Raw genomic sequence first — 17,580 nt, forward strand, 5'->3', positions numbered from 1 at the left:
CCTTTACATTACACAGCACCCTGCACCTCTGGACCCCTTTACATTACACATCACCTTGCATCTCTGGACCCCATTACATTACTAATCATCCTACATTTCTGGACCCTTTTACATTACACAGCACTCTGCATCTCTGGACCCCTTTACATTACACAGCACCCTGCATCTCTGGACCCCTTTACATTACACAGCCCCCTGCACCTCTGGACCCCTTTACATTACACAGCCCCCTGCACCCCTTTACATTACACAGCACCCTGCACCTCTGGGCCCCTTTACATTAGACAGCCCCCTGCGCCTCTGGGCTCCTTTAGATTACACAGCACCCTGCACCTCTGGACCCCTTTACATTACACAACACCCTGCACCTCTGGACCCCTTTACATTACACAGCACCCTGCATCTCTGGACCCCTTTACATTACACAGCACCCTGCCCTTCTGGACCCCTTTACATTACAGAGCACCCTGCACCTCTGGACCCCTTTACATTACACAGCACTCTGCACCTCTGGACCCCTTTACATTACACAGCCCCCTGCACCTCTGGACCCCTTTACATTACACAGCCCCCCCACCCCTTTACATTACACAGCACCCTGCACCTCTGGACCCCTTTACATTACACAGCCCCCCCCACCCCTTTACATTACACAGCCCCCTGCACCTCTGGACCCCTTTACATTACACAGCCCCCTGCACCCCTTTACATTACACAGCACCCTGCACCTCTGGGCCCCTTTACATTAGACAGCCCCCTGCACCTCTGGGCTCCTTTACATTACACAGCACCCTGCACCTCTGGACCCCTTTACATTACACATCACCTTGCATCTCTGGACCCCATTACATTACTAATCATCCTACATTTCTGGACCCTTTTACATTACACAGCACTCTGCATCTCTGGACCCCTTTACATTACACAGTACCCTGCACCTCTGGACCCCCTGCATGTTACACAGACCCCCCCCTTCAGTGCAGACCCCCCCTTCAGTGTAGCCCCCCGTTCAGTGCAGACGCTCCTGTTCAGTATAGCCCCCCATTCAGTGCAGACGCCCCCCGTTCAGTGTAGCCCCCCGTTCAGTGCAGATGCCCCCTTCAATGTAACCCCCCGTTCAGTGCAGACCCCCATTCAGTGTAGCCCCCTGTTCAGTGCACACGCCCCAATTCAGTGTAGCCCCCCGTTCAGTGCAGACCCCCCCTTCAGTATAGCCCCCGTTCAGTGCAGACCCCCCTTCAGTGTAACCCCCATTCAGTGCAGTGTTCAGACCCCCCCATTCAGTAACTCAGATCAGCACAGCGGCACATGCTCAGCAGAACCCTCCCTCTGTTTACACATAAAAAGAGAGGAGGGGAGGCGGCTTCACTCTGCTCGGCTGTGCCTGTGTGACATCCGGGATCGCACAGACAGACAGCCCGTGGCCACGAGAGGAGGGGATGGTAGGTGCAGCGGTGTCACCCTGCACCCCCCCGCACACCCCCTCCCCCTTGCATCACAATATAGCTTGCCTCTCCCTGCCTAAACCTGCGGCGCTGCCACCACTTTAATTGCGGAGGGGGGTGCCAGCCTGACGCCCCCCCAGTGTGTGTTACCTGGGGCCGTGGGCTGCCCCCCAGTTAGTACGCCTGTGCACTCGGCACATCTTTGCAAGCAGGCGCAGCTCTGCAGTGTTGTAGGGGTGGCTGGTGGTAGTCATTTGTTGCTCAGAAAGTTTAACAGCACACTGCCAGCACTGCGCCCAGGGCATCCGTCCCTTCCGCCCACCCCTTGTACCAGCCCTGAGTTCTGGGATTAATGCAATTTGGCACAGCCAACTGTATAAAATCAATGATCTTTAGTGGGGCTTCTTATGACCACTGTAAGGGGTCAGTCTTCTCACTGGCCACTAATGTAAGCAGCTATTTTCCCAATGACACAAACAAAAACAGCAGAAAGAGGGCGCCTGGGTCAGTGTGATAGTAAAAACAAGTAACATTTTTTTCTGATTCACTTACATAAACGTATCTTCCAAGCTGCACACAGGGAGGATGTGGATCACCAATCAAACAGCCAGCTGCCACAAGGGATGAGAAAACCATTATGGGGATAAACTTGGACCCGCCATATGGAGGCATATAACCAGCGTTGTCTCCAGCTCTCACACCTGCTCTCACAGAGCTAGCAAGAGACCATATCAGGATGGGGGCGCGCGTTTTTGCCTGACCCAGGTACCCTCTTCCTGCTGTTTTTGTTTATGTCTGAGAGAATTCCCATTTCATGCTGAGGAGCTTTCGGTGACTGTGCTATCCCCATCCACCTGTGGATCCATCCATCCTGCGGACTTCTTCTTGATATTCCTTACCACTATGGACTGTATGGACTAATTCTTACCTAATTTGTTTTGAGTATATCTTGTTGTCCCCCCCACCCCTGTTATTGATCACTTACGGTCCACCTTAAAGCTGCCAGTGAGCGCTGACCCACACACTACCTGCCAGTTCTGTGTGATATATTGCTTATTTTCCCAATGACCACCAATTAAATGGTTTTAGAAGAAATTGATTCAAGGGTTTCTTTCCCTTCTTTTCACCTCCTGTTCTTGTGAAAAATTGACCAGGAAGCTCCACAGCTTTGCCAAAGCCAGAAAATCTACCTCATCTTTTTTAATTTGAGTTTTACGACAGTTTTCAGGTGCCAAATTGAACATGGCTTTCATATGGTGGGACTTCAGCTTTTTTCCAGGGATAACTTGATGGAATATCTTCCTTCTTCCATTCAAGTGGGGGGTTGATCAGGGGTGGGATTATTTTTTTTTTCAAAGTCTGTGGCATGCATAATTAGAGTCAGGTGGTCCTGAAGCATGTGGAATTGTAGTGAGAATTCTTAAAAATACATATGCCATTCCTGTGTATTCAGGTAGGTGGAACTTGCACCGTGGAATTTTCTGGCTTAGCATCTTAAACTGTAATTGGCCTCTTTTTTTAAGTGGGGCGTGTATTGCTTTCACATTTCACCTCTTTAATTAAAGGACAGGGACCAGTAGTGTAGACAGCTGCAACCAGTCAGAATTCAGCTTTCAGTGCCTTAGGGCATACCGTGAAATTAAATACATTTTCTGACTAATTGCTGGTTTCTGTACACGGTACATCACCGTTATTTTCTTTTTCAAGTGTTTCTTCTAGGAGTGAAGGTGTTGCCGTTGATGGCAACCAGAAAATGCTAGTTGCCTGGCTGTGTCTGATTTAAGTACATTAAAATCACAGCCCAAGAACAAGCATATTGTAAACGAGTGCCAGCATTGTGTCAGAATTCTTTTTTTTTACTTGTTTCCGGTGATCACTTCTATTTCAATTAAAGACAAAGTATCAGCATCAGCCAGGAAACTAGCATTCTCATAAGACGTATACAGCAATGGCAACCTCTATTATTCCCCTATGACTGACTGCCTATAAATAAGCCCAGAGCTTGACTTTGGCAATGTTTTGCTTTTTCTAATTCATAGGATTACGCCTATGAGTTAGTACTTGTGACTCCAGCTCTCTGCACGGAAGCTTTAAGGAAATTGCTGAGTTATATTTTATCGACAGCAATTTGTTTAAATGTGTGCGTAAAAGCAGACTGTATTGCTCGTCATATTTAAACTTGACTTTGCAACTGTTTAAGTTGAAGAAAAATTATTATATCTTTGGCTTAAGTATATTAACTGCAGCATGTTTTTTTCTGCGATGGCTGTTCTGCAGTTTGAAATGTTGCAGGCTACATATAAAAACGTTAATATCTCTGTCCATTCTGCAATCACAGGTGGTGTTAAATCGTGTGCATTAAACTGTTTGGCTGAAGGCTATAACTTTTACACTGAGCGGGCCCCTGCTGTTATAGATGGAACGCGCTGCAATTCTGATTCCCTGGATATCTGCATCAACGGAGAATGCAAGGTTAATGGCTTTACATTTTAACAAACACCTGGACATCTAAACATTTGTCAGATAACAGTTCTCTTCCCCTTTTTTTGTTTCTATAAAGACAATTTGGATCACACTTTCAACAGAAATGTTCTGCAATGAAAGTCTCGTTATTACTGGCGTACTTAAACATACGCCCGTGCGAGGGACATTTTTGCCCACTTGGAGATGCACAGGTGTTCTGTGCATCCATGTGCATGCAGTCCTATTCATGTAAATTTGAATGCAGCGGCTGCTCCCAATTCGATATCCAAATGCAGGTGCACACAACTGTCATGCTGGCAGCAGAGGCTTTGTCTATGCAGCCACTGTGTCTCAATTGGCGTGAATGGGACTACAGGCACAGGGATACACGAACACCTGTGCTTGCCTGTGTGGGCAAATACGGCTCTTGCATAGGCATACGCTCAAGTGGGCCGGCGTGAACGAGGCTGAAGAGTGCGGGATATCCGATTATGCCGTTTTTTAGCTATAGTAGAACACCAGACAAAATTTATTTTCTAGTTTGGATAGACAGGGTAGACTTAAATAATATATGAAGCCAAACTTTTTTCCCCTAATTTTCAGTAGGGAATGGTCCTGAACACACAACGGGAAGTAAAAAACAAAATATCTCCAAAGTGAGGGAAATTCCCTCTTAGACAGCTGAAGCTGGAACTAGTGTCCCCATTGCAAGATTTTCCCTCTGTATCTGTTTTGATGAAAAATTTAGAATTTCTCATTATTTTCAGTCCTGGTAACAATGGTCATAAATAGAGAATCCACATAGTGGGGACACCATTAAGTCCTGATGGGTTCTAACCTATCACCACTCTATGAAAAACTAAGCAAACAATTTTGACTTTAGATCATGTTAAATCTTATTTGAGGATTTTATTTATGTATGTCTGCAGAGAATTCACTCTACTTTCTGTGTGTCACAAAGTCAGATAGAGACTTTCTCAGACAACACTAAAAGCAATTTTACTAGAAAATTGGGGAAAGGTTAGAATTCATGCCAAGCATTTGTTGTTGATGTTGGTTCCTATTGGTGAGATTTGCTTACTTTCTGTTGTGTTATTGGGAAAGGATGGGAAGAAAAATCTCCTCAACAGAGACACAGGCAGCAGGAAAAATATGGCAGAGCTCACCATTTCGAACGCTATCCAAAATAAAAATGGATTAAATGGATTTCCAAACCTTTTAAATCCTACATTACAATATCAAAACCATTATTTTCTTATTGTTGTTTACAGTAATTCATATTTGTATCCGGTGCTGCAGGCAAATCTATAATTGTCCCAAGAAAATTGAGGACCTGTAGCAATAAGGGGTAACAACTGTACTAGTACAACGAAATGTTGTACTTCCTCAAAATCCCCTTTATTAGGCTTACAGTATACATTTGCAGTGTTATGCCACAAGCTACGAGAGCAACGTCTTCAACAGCAAGTATTACCAAAAAGATTATCTAAAGTAGATTATTCAGTGTTATGGCTGCATTCGTTTTTTCTGTATTTTGTTATCTAGTGATCCTGCCAGTGACACTCTTCCTGTCCTAGGGTGACAACACCCACTTGCTGTACTGTACCTATGAAGGATCAGTGTTGTCACCTTAAACTGCTTTGCTGATTGACTACAAACACCTCTCTGTTTACTCATCTCCATTAGATTTGGGGTAGGGGTTCTGTAGTCTTCAGAAGATAGCGGAGAAAGCTGATAACATTGTTTGAGATTTCAGTTCACTACACATAAAGTTACAAGGATACTGGACTTCTAGGAAGATCTACAATTATTTTCTGTACTTGCAGAAAATGTACATAGCCTTAAAAAAGAGAACTAATGCAGGCAACACAGGACTGGTAAGCTGCAATGTATTACATATTTTGTTTATGGATTTGCCTTAGCCTTTAAATGTGTTGTAAAGGTAGAAGGTTTGTTAGATAAAAAGCCTTATGTGTGCAGCAGCCCCTCTCAGCTCCCTATCACTTACCTGAGGTCCCTCTCTGTCCAGCAATGTCCACGAGTGTCTCAGCCGGCTGAGATTCTCCTTCCTGATTGGCCGAGACACAGAAGCGGCACCATTGGCTCCCACTGCTGTCAATCAAAGTCAGCTTGCTAATCAGGGAAGAGAAAGGGTGGGGCCGGGTTGGGGGGCTCCCTGTCTGAATGTGACTCAGTTAGGGTGCCCCCATAGCAAGCTGCTTGCTGTGGGGGCACTGAACAGGAGGCAGGGGCCAGGAGCACAGAAGAGGGACCCGAGAAGAGGAAGATCCAGGGTGTTCTGCGCAAATCCACTGCAACAGGGCAGGTAAGTATAACACGTTAGTTATTTTTATAGGAGAAAAAAAACTAGACACTCTAATCACTTTAAGGTAAACTTAGAGTGATTGTTGGTCACTATCAACAAGTAAAGTTTTAATGAATGGGAAATATCAAGTTTTTTTTTTTTTTTTAGTTGATACCTATAGTTACTCTGAGATAATTTCATCAAAGGTGGTATTTGCAGGCAGTGGATTTTATGGTCATTTCTAATATAAGTTCTTTATAGGTTTTACTGGGTTTGATTACCACTGCAGTCCTGTGCCTGATGACTTCTAAGGTTTTGACAGAACTAGCTTGACCAATAGCGGGTCTTGATCAGGAACCAGATTCCCCATAAAAGGCCATAACTGAAAGGCAATTCTTTCAATGGTGACATTGGCAAAATCACTGAAATTCAACTTCCATTACCACTAGGAGCATGGTCTCTGCTGCTTTTAAAAACACTGCTAAAACTCAGTCCCTAGCAAAGGAGCAGAGAGAAAGAGCAAGGGATATATTGCCAGTTCAGGCAGCAAGACACCATCTCCATAGTATGATGTATGTTCATTCCCAGGGATTCTACTTTTGGCAAACAGTTGCTGGTGATAGACTCATTGATCTGACATGGGCTGTATTTCTACAGAGAATCTGGCAGGGCTTGGGTGATACAATGCTTGGCATAAAATTGAGCATCATCTGTCATGGTTACTGTGAGTAAGGCCAAGATGTTGTTGGAGAGATCTGACTGCTGAGACTGCAAAGACTTGTAACAAACACACTGGTGATAAAACTCATCTAAGTCCACCAACACTAATTAATCACATTTGAGTGTTCTGACCCTTCAAAACATAACTAACAAAAGAGTTGATCAAATGTACCTTTTTTAAAGGTGTTTGAATAAGTAAGACTTTATGGGTGCACCCCACCATGTGAGTCACCTATCTGCAGTCCCCACTGAATGGCTGAATTACTTTAGCACAAGAGAAATCGAAAACAGAGTTACTTCATGTGAAAGTATATATTTTAATATGACACTGCTGTGTCATATTAAAGGATTGTGAAATGTTTGTTAAAGGCTTTGAACTTTTCTAATGTAATAATATTTGAGGACAATTGTCTTGCTAGGTGTCCTACAACAACAATTAACTTTTGTTAATCTCTTCTGGTTAGCATGTAGGCTGTGATAACATTTTGGGCTCAGATGCCAAAGAAGACAGGTGCCGAGTATGTGGGGGAGACGGAAGCACTTGTGAAGCTATAGAGGGATTCTTCAATGATTCACTACCTAGAGGAGGTAAGTTAAAAATGTATGACTCAAAGCGATAGAACGGTAGACAAACAGCACATCTCAGGCTTAATGTGTTTTTAAATTTACAACCTTAGCAAAAAGAAAATAGTAGATCCTTTGCAATTGTAATACTAAAGGTATACTCTTTTTTGTTTGCCACTAATACTTTACTTTTGAAAAGCAGAGATGTTGTTTAGATGACAGTCTCTTGACAGTTTTCTTGGTGAACTCTTGTCGGCGGGATTGCAGGAGTAGAGACAGGTTAATCTGTCAATTTCTCAAAAATGCTATCCAGTAACAGCTACACTTTTATGTACTGGGCTGCTTTTGAGCCTATTAATCTACTACAGAATATCACATACTTCTGATGTTATGTACAAACCTGTGTATATCATATTTTCATTGACTCCTGAAATGGAAATTCTGATGAAAATGATATCAGCAATCTTTGGGTGAGTACTTAAAGTAGCTTTTTCTGTCATAATTATTTGAGGCTCACAACGTTCTAGAAGATATCTGTGCAAAGTTGGTTTCCAAAGCATGTATTGGATACTACTTTGTTCTTCTACATAGATGGGGGATCTGGATGAATTTGAAATTTCCTTAGGGTTTTCTAAGGGAGCACTCAACATAACAAATGTATAGTCTGTTTTTCTCTGCTGGATAAAAAAATATTTAACAGAGCTACACAACTGGAAAGTAAAGAGTCTTTACTTTAACACCACCCAAAGATAATACTAAGACCTCCTTGGAAAGTTTTACAGATGCAATATGAGATCGCAATACCTAATGTCAGGAATATTATAGGAACAGCTTCCATGATGATCTGTAGGTGTCATAGATAGGGGTTCATGTTTTCTTACAGTGATTTTTTTTTTACCTACAAAAAGTTGCATTAGATGTACTTTACATTGCAGGTACTCTCTCCATATAAATCAAGATTGGTGGGCTGATTAGAACTCTAATGTTTGAATAATCTACCATAAGTTTTAGTTATTAGGTTAGCCATATAGCAAGAAACCATGCGATTTAGACATGAACTATCAGACTAGCCTTCTTCAATCCACTGTTTAATTCACTTTGGCCATTTGGGTTGCCTTAGCAGTAGAAAATATTAGAAATTGGTTCAAACTTTACCTTCTTGATGAATCTTGACAATCTATTTAGGTTCAGACACACATTTTTTATGTTTCAGAAATCTGGAAAAAAGTCTCAAACCCATTTGTATTGTGCAACAATTTTGATTATACTTGGCCAGCTTTAGCCTTTATTTGTGCTCTAAACTAGCAGTTGACCACTTGTCTACAGTAGCATTATGAAAAACAGTTAAATGAAAAAATGTTCTTCAACACAGTTGTATATCTTCAAAGCTGACCAGGAAATTTAAATGTTTGAACATATACAGTGCCTTGAAAAAGTAGTCATACCCCTTCAAATGTTTCACATTTTGTCATGTCATAGCCAAAAACGTAAATGTATTTTATTGAGATTTTATGTAATAGAACAACACATAAGTGGCACATAATTGTGAAGTGGAAGGAAAATGATAAATGTTTTTTAAGATTTTTTACAAATAAATATTTGAAAAGTGTGACGCACATTTGTATTCAGACCCCTTTACTCTAAAACCCCTAACTAAAATCTAGTGGAAACAATTGCCTTCACAAGTCACCTAGTTAGTAAATAGAGTCCACCTGTGCGTAATTTAATATCAGTATAAATACAACTGTTCTGTGAAGCCCTCGGAGGTTTGTTAGAGTACCTCTGTGAACAAGCAGCATCATGAAGCCCACGGAACTCACCAGACAGGTCAGGGATAAAGTTGTGGAGAAGTTTAAAGCAGGGTTAGGTTATAAAAAAAATCACAAGCTTTGAACAACTCACGGAGCACTGTTCAATCCATCATCCGAAAATGGAATGAGCATGGCACAACTGCAAACCTACCAAGACATGGCCATCCACCTAAATTGATAGGCCAGGAAAGGAGAGCATTAATCAGAGCAGCAGCCAAGAGGCCCATGGTAACTCTGGAGAAACTGCAGAGATCCACAGCTCAGGTGGGAGAATCTGTCCACAGGATAACTATTAGTCATGCATTCCACAAATCTGGCTTTTATGGAAGAGTTGCAAGAAGAAAGCCATTGTTGAAAACAAGCTATAATGAGTCCTGTTTGCAGTTTGGGAGAAGCCATGTGGGGGACACAGGAAACATGTGGAAGAAGGTGCTCTGGTCAGATGAGACCGAAATTGAACTTTTTGGCCTAAAAGCAAAACGCTATGTTTGGTGGAAAACTAACACTGCACATTACCTTGAACACATCATCCCCACCATGAAACATGGTGGTGGCAGCATCATGTTGTGGGGATGCTTTTCTTTAGCAGGGACAGGGAAGCTGGTCAGAGTTGATGGGAAGATGGATGGAGCCAATACAGGGAAATCTTAGAAGAAAACATGTTAGAGTCTGCAAAAGACTTGAGACTGGGGCAGAGGTTCACCTTCCAGCAGGACAATGACCCTAAACATACAGCCAGAGCTACAATGGAATGGTTTAGATCAAAGCATATTCATGTATTAGAATGGCCCAGTCAACATCCAGACCTAAATTCAATTGAGAATCTGTGGGAAGACTTGAAAATTGCTGTTCACAGACACTTTCCATCCAATCTGACAGAGCTTGAGCTATTTTGCAAAGACGAATGGGCAAAAATTTCACTCTCTAAATGTGCAAAGCTGGTAGAGACATTCCCAAAAAGTCTTGCAGTTGTAATTGCAGCGAAAGGTGGTTTCACAAAGTATTAACTCAGGGGGCTGATTACAAATGCACGCCACACTTTTCAGATATTTATTTGTAAAAAAAATTGAAAACCATTTATCACTTTTCTTCCACTTCACAATTATGTGCCACTTTGTGTTGGTCTATCACATAAAAGCTCAATAAAATACATTTACATTTTTGGTTGTAACATCACGAAATGTGGAAAATTTCAAGGGGTATAAATATGGTACTTTTTCAAGGCACTGTATTAGTTGGGATTTTGCATGGTTGAACCTAAGCATCACTAAAGAGAACATTCCCAGTAAGCTGTGTACTTAAGTGCAGTGTATTTTGTCTTCATCACTTTAAGAAGGACATGGAAAGATTGTGACCTACTCAATGAAAAAGTGGCTGTATGTGTCCTAGTGTGGCATATTTCCATGTGCCCTCCTTAGTAGTAGACAGCCCACTACACCAGAGTGCATAGTGGACTAAGCTTTTTATAGATACAAGGCTGTTTTTTTATGCAACATATTCCCTTTAATTCTAGGAGTAGCTGGGTTAACATATGGAATATGTATACTCTCTCTCTATTCATTAGCTTATATGTAAATGTGAAAGAAACATAAACATAATGCAGTTTATGACCAGTAGCCATTAATATTATGGTGCCTTTCAATTGAACTCATACACGCACCAGCAGGACAGGGTGACTGTCGGAGGCTCTCAGACATGTGTAACTCGTCATGGTGTTATTTACAGGCCCTAAAGGAATATAGTATTAAGTCACCAACATATCTTCATAACAAGTTGACATTTATTAGGGAGCGCACCATAACATATTGGTTCTTTGCTGTTATTTGTTCTCCGTTTCTCATTAGTGTCAAATTTAAAATGTTCCTATAGTCTTTAAGTTGAAGTGATATTTAAAATAGATAAATATGTTAAAAGCTGGATTCCCAAAAGAGGTCATTAACCCAGCAGATTTATCCGCATTACCCTGTACATTATTATGAGCTTCTGTGAGCATGTGTGTAATAATTCTGAAGATAAATATAGGGTATTTTACAGCACACAGAGAAAATGAGTCTGTGGAGAAGGATGTTACTATAGTCCTAGTATCTTCTTTCAGGAAAGACTTCTTTGTAGAAAGTTGTAAAATGCAGAAACAGAGTGCAGCAGATCATTGTTGCTTATCAGTGCAGGTGTCTAAATAGCTAGCTCCATTCAATGAGATTATTTCAGTTGGTAGCCAGTTGAATCACGTGCTGCCAATACTTGACATTTCCAGTGTAATTCTGAGAACCACCTAACTGCCACAGGCAATACAAAACGCAGTGATGGTGTCACTCTCCTTTTATGTATTTATTGAAATGTAAATGAATAGGTAGATAGGCATACCAACTATGAGAGAATGACAATTTTGGCATTTTTTTGCAGGAAAGGGCTGAGACTTAGTCTAAACCAGGGAAATGGCCATTTAGGTTTCAGATAGATGTAAGTACCACGTTGTAGTTTTCTTTAAAAGGGTCAGTCCACCCAGTACCAGTTTGTTGAACATACAGCTGTCTTATCTCTGCTGCTTTTAATCTGGCCTTGAGATCTCTACAGGTATATTCCCAGGTACAACCACTCTCTGAAACTCTTTGGTGTTGTTAAAATCTTTTAGGTTTTTATTTTTTGGTAAGTGTGTTGAGGTACTTATTGTATTGTAAGTGTGCTGATCTGGTAGTATCAAATTGTTCTGTGAACTGTCTGCCCATGTGCATCTACATTGATCTGAGCAGTTGTCTTCTTTATTTTGGTTGTATTTTTGCAGATATACACTGGAGCTCTTCAGCTGCCATTGAGAGAGTCTTCTGGTGTGCCCCAGTGCCTTTAGAGTGTATGCAAGGACAAAATAAAATAAAAACATACACAGTGTATCTCTGCAATACATGCCCATTTCATGTTTTATCCCTTTAAAGATCCTGAAAGTACAGACAAATACCTGTTGATGCACTCAGATTCTCAGTCCTGTTGTGGGCTGACAACTGACCTAATTTTTGTGAACTGTAAGTGATTTCATCCCTGTTCTTTGCTAAGCTACTGAGCAACTCATACTCCTGACTTCGACATTATAGAAACAAATTATTTTATCGGATTGGGCTTTGAGATATCACAGGAAGTAAGCACTGGACAAAGAACACTTAAAGTGGTTGTTAATCCAAAAAAAAAAAAATGCAGATTCTGGTCATTTAAAGCACATTACACAGCACAGCGCTTGTGCTGTGTAATCTGCCCCCCTCTAAACTGTAAACCCCACCCCCTTGAACTTGCCACTTCCTGTATGGCCTCTCTAAACAGACCACAAAAATTAGGGCCGCTCCGCCCTGATCACCATGGTCAAAGTGCCTCCCTCCATGATAGGCTGCCCTGCTCTGCTCTCCTCTCTCCCTCTCCTTCTGCCGATCACCCCCCTCTGCATCTGTCTCTGGCCGACCCCGCCCCCCCCCACCGCCATTCTTGTAAATTAAAATTAAAACATTTTTACTGCCAGCCTCTCTATTAGAGCCTGGCATAGCACACTATGTCAGTAGTTTTAAAAAAAATGAGCAATGTAAATACATAATTTGAGCTGTCTTCAGGCCGGTCACGTGACTCGCTGCTGCTTTACAGCTAGGATACACGGCTTCTGCAGGAGAGGTTGAGCGGCCACGTGATTACCCCCATCTGATGTCAGAGGGAGATCACAGCCCCTCCCACAGAAGCAATCCATCAGAGCTGTAAAGTGGCCGTGAGTGATGTGACCAGCCTGAAGGGAGCTCAAATTAGGTATCTACACTGCTCGTTTTTTAAAACTACTGACATAGTGTGCTATGCCAGCCTCTAATAGAGGGGCTGGCATCGTTTTATATAGATAGGTCAACAAAACCTTTCAATTTCTGACAATAAACATGTGCTATTGCACTTATCAAACAGATATACCAAAATGGTCATAGCCAGAAGCTCTAGAGTGAATGGGAAGTGCCACCACTGGACATCTCACAGAAGAAGCAAGCTAGTGATTCCCACCTCCCCAGCATCTACCTATACCTAAAAATCTGATTTGTGTGGACTGACCTTTAATATATGCATGCATTCTTAGAGCTAGTAATATGATACAAATTCTATATTTTATATGCATTTACTATTGCATTTCAAGCACTCTTATAATTTTGTGATCTCTTTGACAACTTGTGATGTAATTGGCTTAAAATCCATGAAAATAAAAAGATATAAACATGTTCGACTCAAGTAGAGTTAACGTGGATTCAGTGATAGGTATGAATAACTCTTCTACTAATTTAACATGATTAAATTGTATGTATACAGAATGCAAAGCGTTTTGGATGTAGATGTCCATTCTGCATTCCAGTTACCTACATTACCTACTAGAGGGCAGTGATTCAGTTGATCTCTTAGGAATCTGAAGAATTTATAGTGTAAGGTGGTAAATAATTTATTGTATAATTTCATTGTATCTTCCTAAGGAGGATGCCAATAATAACAGGGTGATCTTTGACTTTCAGGCTACATGGAAGTTGTTCAAATTCCACGAGGTTCAGTTCACATTGAAATTAAAGAAGTTGCCATGTCTAAGAACTACATTGGTAAGTGTTTACTATAGATAGATAGATAGATAGATAGATAGATAGATAGATAGATAGATTTATATAATTTAAAAAGCATGACCGTTCAGAACTTGCCAATAAGCTAGTAAGGCTTTGCCTCAAAAACATCAGGTCACACTGAAGGTAGACTGGGATGAGGTGGAGAAATCGCAGTAGTAGCAGGTTTAAGTTCACTAGTTGGGACCAATAAATTGGCCACTACCCCTTCTAGTGAACTGGTTTAGGGCTTTTTGGTAATTTCTCACTGTAAATTGCTTGGTCTCTCAAAAAGATACAATTATATTTCTCATATCCTTTAAATTTAGAAGTGTCAGTTGAGTTCAGTCTTGAGTTGATGAATGGTGGTCATCTAATGGTACTGAGGGGGGTGGAGGGGCATGTGTATAGATGGATTCTTTTCTGTGTTCATGCCTGGTGGTAGCTTTCTATTTACCTAGATTTATGCAATTCTATTAGAGTATGCTTCAAAGAGAAAGAAAATGTAATAACACTTACATATTTAAGACTGTAGCCTGAATTATTTTGTTTCTCATTATTAGAACCAGAGTATTGTTTTTTGAGCTCATTGTTGCCCACTAAGCACCATATAATTTTTCTCATAATTATTTTTTTATGTTGAAAAGGAAATAGCCGTATTATGAAACCTACCAAATCCCTCTTATTTTACTGGCAGGATCATATTATTTGGTGCTGCTTCATGTACATGAGTGCCATGATCAATTTTAATTGTTTTTTTTTTACTGCTTGTATCTAAAATCTAGAAACCACCTGTCACTTTATCTGGTATTCCTCATACTGTAACTTATACTGTAACTACTAGAGAACCTATGCATTTCAACTGAATGTCCAGGTATTTTTTGAGGAGGCAAAAGTGGAGAGGTAGAGAATGGTTTCATTTTTGTGACCTGTTTACCTTAAAAAGAAGTTTCATTTCACTAAGATAAAACAAAAATCTCAGACTAGAATTTGCATGTCCTGTTGGTAACAAAAACATAAAAAAAAATTCTATTTCATTTTTATATTGCACCCTAGCTCTGAAATCTGAATCAGATGACTATTTTATAAATGGTGCCTGGACAATAGACTGGCCAAGAAAATTTGATGTCGCTGGAACAGCATTTCATTACAAACGACCAACTGATGAACCTGAATCCCTGGAAGCCTTAGGACCAACAACTGAAAGCCTTATAGTCATGGTAAATAATCTTTTCAGAAACAGAAAATGTAGGACAGTGCTGCCAGTATCCACACGGGTCCCATCTGTGATTGTAATGAGAGGTGTTTTACAGAAAACTTTGAAAATACTCATTACATCGCTTAAAGCGGACCTTCAGTCATTTTTTTTAACTTACCGTCTATTAAATCTTCTGCCCTTGTTGTTTTAACTTTGGATAGTAAAACTTTTTTTTCTGTCAGTAAATACCTTATACAGCCCACTTCCTGTTTCTTGTCTGGTAAAAAGGCCTAGGCTTATGATATCATGCACAGCTCTCTCTCTTGTGAGAGTTTGCCAAGAAGGGAGGGCCAATGAGAGCTGCAGGGCTGCAGAGCCGGAGGTGTGTCTCTGTGTGTCTGTGTAAATCCAGGAAGAGAAACAGGCAGCAGCTTCAGATGCCCACAGTTAAAATGGATGCAGCCAGACTCAGTGGAGGGAGATTTCTGCAGCATATTTGGCAAGTACAGAATCACAGTATACATAAAATAATATGCAAAGTGGTTGAAGGGAAGCTTCAGAATGGCAAAGATGTTTTTATTACAAATTATTTGAGCAGACTGCAGTTCCTCTTTAAGGTCAAAGTGTATGTAAAGTGACATTTTTATTAATTTTGAATGGGGTAGGGAACTGTAAAAGCCCCTGTAAATCTGGCTATAAACCGACTGTGCAAATTTCGATCAGTGCATGGCCATCCCTGCTCACAGAAGTTGATTATTTAATTGACTTCTGTCGAAGGGACATGCTGAAAAACGTTTGTCGATAGGCATCTGTAGCCACATTACATTTGGACTTAGTTATACACCTTGCCTGAATAGACTATTTAGACCCCTTTCACACTGGGGCCGCGCATCGTTTTAGTGGCGTTTTACTGTCGTCTTAGCTGCACTTTTTTCTCGCCCACTAGCGGGGCGCTTTGTTCACCCACTAGCGGCTGAACAAAGGGTTAAAAGTGCCTGTGTTGCGCCGCTGCTGAAGAACTTTGCAGGCGTTTCGGCAGCGGTGCCCATTCATTTCAATAGGTTGGGGTGATGGAGGAATGGTGTATACATCGCTCCTCCACCGCCCCAAAGATGCTGCTTGCAGGAGTTTTTTTTCCCATCCTGCAAGCACAGCACCCCAGTGTGAAAGCACTCGGGCTTTCACACTGGGGAGTCTTTAGAGGCGCTTTATAGGTGCTATTTTTAGCGCTAAAGTGCCTGAAAAGCACCTTCAGTGTGAAAGGGCGCTTATTGTAATAATTCATGACCTCATCACATGATTTTTTTGAGAACTTTGTCAATTTGTACATTTTTGTAAATTTTTGCCCTGAGTTTGAGTATTTATGGGGAAGAGCTTTGTAATAGCAAAATGTGTGATACGTGTATTTTGTCACAGATGATGACAAATAGGATTTGGTACACTTAGGGGTTGATTTACTAAAACTCGAGAGTGCAAAATCCGGTGCAGCTCGGCATAGAAACCAATCAGCTTCCAAGCTGAAGTTAGAAGCTGATTGGCTACCATGCACAGCTGCACCAGATTTTGCATTCTCCAGTTATAGTAAATCAACCCCATAATCTATATATATATAGACCTGTTCTATCTTTTTTCTGGTTGTTGTTAGCATTTACTAGTAAGTACAGCTATGTCAATCATGTGATGTTGTCTTGACAATGGGGGTTATTTACGAAAGGCAAATCCACTTTGCACTACAAGTGCACTTGGAAGTGCAGTCGCTTTAAATCTGAGGGGTAGATCTGAAATGAGGGGAAGCTCTGCTGATTTTATCATCCAATCGTGTACAAGCTAAATTGCTGTTTTTTATCTTCCTTGCATGTCCCCCTCGAATCTGCAATCGAAGAAATTGCACTTCCAAGTGCACTTGTAGTGCAAAGTGGATTTGTCTTTAGTAAATAACCCCCAATGTGTGGTGATATTTATGTTCTTCTGAACTTTTTCTATTCTATTTTAAAGCCCAACTCTATACTTCATTAATGAGCCCGAAGTCACTATAATTGGGCTTGTCAATGGTAACTGGTTCAGCCACAATGTTTGTAGTGCATGAAATAACACAATGAAAATAGATCATTTAGATCATCTAAACCCCCAAAATTATTTTAATATATTAAATCCTACTGGTCCTTATATGTGTTGGCTGCATTAGTTTTATTTTTTTCAGGTTATTCCCCTTTTTCTATTGGAAATCCTGTGAATAACCCACTTTCTTCCATGTGTAGCTACATTCCCTCCTCCACAGCATCTATGAAGGGAGCCATATGTGCCACCCAGGGTGGACTACAACCATGTCTGCTGTTTGTTTATGTCTATACTCTTAAGGCTGTTGGAATTAGGTGTGTACAGAAAAAGATAAGGATGCTTTCTGTTACGTGACAAGGGCACTGCATTCTTGGAAAGATCAACAGGTTTTTTGGTTAAAATGTTCTTAGCCCGTAAAAAAAAA

General features: G+C 41.0%; 1 protein-coding gene across 1 annotated transcript in view; it reads left to right on the forward strand.

Moving 5' to 3' along the window:
• Positions 1–17,580, forward strand: part of ADAMTS6 (ADAM metallopeptidase with thrombospondin type 1 motif 6) — a 504,558-nt gene that overhangs the window by 404,956 nt on the left and 82,022 nt on the right. Inside the window, exons 16-19 of the mRNA XM_073623564.1 lie at positions 3,784–3,917; positions 7,398–7,521; positions 13,823–13,903; positions 14,957–15,120. Of these exons, the coding sequence (XP_073479665.1) occupies positions 3,784–3,917; positions 7,398–7,521; positions 13,823–13,903; positions 14,957–15,120 (503 nt within the window). The remainder of the gene's footprint in view (positions 1–3,783; positions 3,918–7,397; positions 7,522–13,822; positions 13,904–14,956; positions 15,121–17,580) is intronic.

This window comes from Aquarana catesbeiana, linkage group LG01, assembly GCF_042186555.1.
Source record: "Aquarana catesbeiana isolate 2022-GZ linkage group LG01, ASM4218655v1, whole genome shotgun sequence".
In the NCBI taxonomy this organism is placed as follows: Eukaryota; Metazoa; Chordata; class Amphibia; order Anura; family Ranidae; genus Aquarana; species Aquarana catesbeiana.